Source organism: Chrysochloris asiatica, unplaced genomic scaffold (genome assembly GCF_000296735.1).
Source record: "Chrysochloris asiatica unplaced genomic scaffold, ChrAsi1.0 scaffold00003, whole genome shotgun sequence".
Taxonomy (NCBI): Eukaryota; Metazoa; Chordata; class Mammalia; order Afrosoricida; family Chrysochloridae; genus Chrysochloris; species Chrysochloris asiatica.
In genome coordinates this window covers 26,282,588-26,286,503 of record NW_006408521.1, presented here as the reverse complement: position 1 = coordinate 26,286,503, position 3,916 = coordinate 26,282,588, and the positions used below count along the sequence as shown (strand labels likewise).

General features: G+C 45.2%; 1 protein-coding gene across 1 annotated transcript in view; it reads left to right on the top strand.

Annotated features, from left to right (window-relative positions):
- DNMBP (dynamin binding protein) overlaps positions 1–1,808 on the top strand; it is a 112,119-nt gene extending 110,311 nt beyond the window's left edge. The window contains exons 15-16 of the mRNA XM_006831463.1: positions 323–855; positions 1,623–1,808. Coding sequence (XP_006831526.1) covers positions 323–855; positions 1,623–1,808 — 719 coding nt within the window. The remainder of the gene's footprint in view (positions 1–322; positions 856–1,622) is intronic.
- The last annotated feature ends 2,108 nt before the right edge of the window (positions 1,809–3,916 follow it).

Here is a 3,916-nt window from a genome sequence, read left to right as displayed (position 1 = left end):
TGTTGGTGGTGGAGCTCTCTGCTATACGTCCACCCGATCCGCCATCTTGTTTGTTCTCCCGATTTAGATAGTCTTTTGAATGCTCTTCATGTTCCTATTTTCCAACATATGGTGGTTTTTATTACCGTCCTTCTTATCCACTCTTAAGAGGTTGTGACAAGAATGAGCTGACAGGTAGCCGCAGCCTTTAGTCTCTGCCCACCCACATTGTATCTGAGATTGAGTGTTGACATGTTTGATTACTTTTTTATTTGGTGTCTGCTCACTGTTCCTTCTCTCCTTCCTTCTAAAAGCTCTTAACACTTGTGTTTCTTTCCCACAGTCACCAAAGGCTTTGTGTATAGCTCCTTCCTGAAACCCTACAATCCTCGTCGCAGCCACTCAGATGTCTCCGTGGGCAGCCACTCTTCCACCGAGTCAGAGCAGAGCGGCTCCTCCCCCAGGTTCCCACGGCAAAATAGTCACAGCTCCTTGACCTTCAACCCTGGCAGCATGGCCATGTCCTTTAGCTCAGGGCCTTGCCAGAAACCGCCTCAAGATGCAGCGTTGAAGGAAATTGGCCATGGGAATCTCAGTAGTTCCTTCAATGTGGGTGATTCAGAGAGTAGCCCTCCCAGATGCCTTTCAGAGACAGATTCCACCTCCCAGCCTAGGTCACGGGACTCTGGAGATGCAGCCAGAGACACTACCACCTCAAGGAGTTACCGACGCTCCAGGCATCCAGAAATGGCTGGTTACACCGTACCAGGGCGAAATGGACAATGTAAAGACCTCGTAAAAGAATGTGTGAAAATAGCCCAGCCCATGAAAGACAAAAATAAAGAGCCAGAGAAGAGTGAGGCAGAAGGCAACCAGGTAAGTGCTTCCCTGGCTGGCCACGGTAGGACAGGTGGTAGGGGGCATGTTATGGGCACGGATAATGCTCTTCCATGAGTAGGCATGTCGGGCTGGCATAGGGCACGGGCCATAGGCAAATTTTAAAGGCACACAGGGACACTCACTGCTGTAAAAGGTGCCAAATGCACCCGACTGACATTTCATAGCTATTCTTGTACCCCTTCTCTGGCGTCTTGGGAATGTTTCTTACCCATTCACCAGTTCATGATTTGTGTAAATTGCGGTTTAACCCGTCTGTTCGTTCTCACTCAAATAACTATGTTTTTCTTTCTAGAATTAACATTCGCTTCTGTTTCAGTGTTTCCTGTTCTCTCTGTAAATGGCCTGTTATCTTCTGGATTTAAATTTTAGTGTTTATAGTTCTAAGCCTATGTATTTCCAAGCCAATTGCAGATTATAGTTTGTGTACTTCCTCAGCTATGAATTTATCCAGATGTTAACATTTGCTCAGTCTACAACCATGAGTTTTCCTTGTGTGCTGTAAGAATTGTCTGTGTGCTCATCTTTTTAAATGTAAGTTCATTAAAATAAAGAATAAATGGGAAATTCAGTTCTTCAGTCTCACTAGGCACATTTCAAGTGTTCAATAACCACATATGGCCAAGAGCTGCTGCCTTGTCAGGAAGTGTGGGTATTGAACTTCCCGATCACTGCAGAAAATTCTTTTGAACAGTGTGGTTCTGAGAGGTTCTCGTTTTCTAACTTGCTCTCTCTCCCACCCACAGGTCTATTTTGCTGTCTATAGCTTCAAGGCACGAAACCCGAATGAACTGAGTGTGTCAGCTAATCAGACACTGAAGATCCTTGAGTTTAAAGATGTTACTGGCAATACAGAGTGGTGGCTAGCGGAAGTCAGCGGAAAGAAGGGCTATGTTCCCTCCAATTATATCCGCAAAGCTGAGTACACCTGAATCCCTTCTGCTGCGCGCCGACCTTACTGCCTTCTCTTTCAGTCTGCTGAAGCCTTCTGGTGTCTACTGAGGGGAGGGCACCTGCTCTGGGACATAGGCCCTGTCTGCATTGCTTAGCCATGACCTGGGAGAGCACAGATATGTCTCGTGCTTCTCAACTGGGTTGGGAATCTTGACGCCCACTAGGATTTCTAGAATTTGAAATGGACCCCTGGGCTTGCAAATGATTCAGTGACCATAAGAAGACAGGTGAGGCCTGGGTCAACCTATGGCAACGAGAAATTTCCAATCAGAACACCAGTCTCCTATGTATGCTGAGCGCTGTACTACAGTATTAGAGGAGGTTGGCCTTGGTAGCTGCATGGTACTGAGTTTACAGTGGCCCCATGCTCCACGGTCAGCTGACCAGAAACCAACTCAGAGAGAAAGACGATTGATGGCTGTCGGTGCTTTGTGGTAACCTGTGAGCTCTTGTAGGCTGCTCCTCTGCATATGGCAAGCATTTTGTCGGAACTGTACCAGACCTAGTGTTTCTAAGCTTCCAGAACACCACTGGTGCCCAACATACATTCATGCACACGCACACCTGCTCCTAATTTCTAAAAGTCCCTAAAGTACTAACATCTGTAAGCTTCTTATTTATTTTATGCATTCCCAGATTGGTTATGCAAAACTCAGCTGCATCCTTTCTCCTTTTAAGAAGTGTTTAGGACCTTTGTTTTCCTTTGACCCTTCATCTGAAAGGTTCTCTTCCCTTATTAGGTGAATGTTTATGTTTCTTTCTTTATGTCATACCCACATTATACAGTCTGTGTAGGATGCTATCTCATGATCCTCTCTCCTGTAACTCAATAACAGACGTTTTCCCTGAAGAACAGCATCAGAGTTCTAGCCATTCTGTGAAAAGAATTAGTTCTGCAGTGAGCTGAAGCCAGTCCACCATGGTGGACTACTGGATGCCTTTCTCTCTATCCAAGCACACCACTACCATTTGTCTATGTCCACATTTTCAGAAAATATGACACATGTATCTTATTTGAATTCGAATAAGTGGTCCCAGAAGTAGCTTCTTTTAGACTGGGAGCTCAGCATTCTGTAGTTCACTAACACCCCACCTCAGAAACAGTAGTCTAAGTCGATAGTCGAAAGGGCCTACTAGTACATACCACCAGTGGTCTCAGGAAAATGTCTGCTAATCCTCACATGAGAATCTGCTCCTAAAAGTTCTGTGTGGCAAAATTCTTATTCTTAAAGTCTTGCCCAGACACGAAGCCTACCTTGGGGCAGGAGACTGAATGTAGAGCAGCTTCACAGGCCCTGCTCTCCAACTGCAGATTCAGCCTTAAACTTCTGATGAATCTGGACTCCTCGTCCCCAGTGTCTCTGCTGGTCTTATGCAGATGGCAATACAAGAGTCTTGTGTGAATAGTGTTTATATTTAGAGATGTTTATATTTAAGTAGTTGTTTTATAAATAAAAGCATTTTTACCGGCCATGAGTATGTTTTCTTCATTTCCCTTCATGTCTAGCGTGAACATTTTTCTTGGGTTCCTGAGGGTGCCTTGAAAATTCAATGATGCCCATGTTTCAGGAGCATGGGCAAGACTGATCGAAGAAATACAGGCCAAAATTCAATTTTGGCAAAGATAATTTCAAAAGACGCCAGTCATCTTGTATTCTACAATCCTGGCAGAACACAGGGTTGGAAGCAAAGCTAGAATCTTCCAGAGGTTAAGTGCTTTCCTGATATTACAGAAGAAGAAATTGATGAGCTAGAAAGTAAATAGTTTGCCCAAGATCACATGGGGAGCAATGTGGACAAGGTTGGTGGTTGGAGAGGAAGAAGTAGCCGAAGCTGGACAAAGCGGTTGGCAGTGAGGCTATTGTCCCTACATTGTGAAGTTATAAAGCCCATGCAGTAGAGTAGGGAGATTCCAGGATAGAAGTGTGTTGTTGTTGTGATGTGCCGTCGAGTTGGTTCTGACCCATAGCGACCTTGTATAAGGTTTCCAAGGAGCCGCTAGCGAACTTGAACTGCTGACCTTGCAGTTCAAACGGCTTTGCAGTCTGGCACATTAACCCACAGCGCCACACCAGTGCTCCAGAAT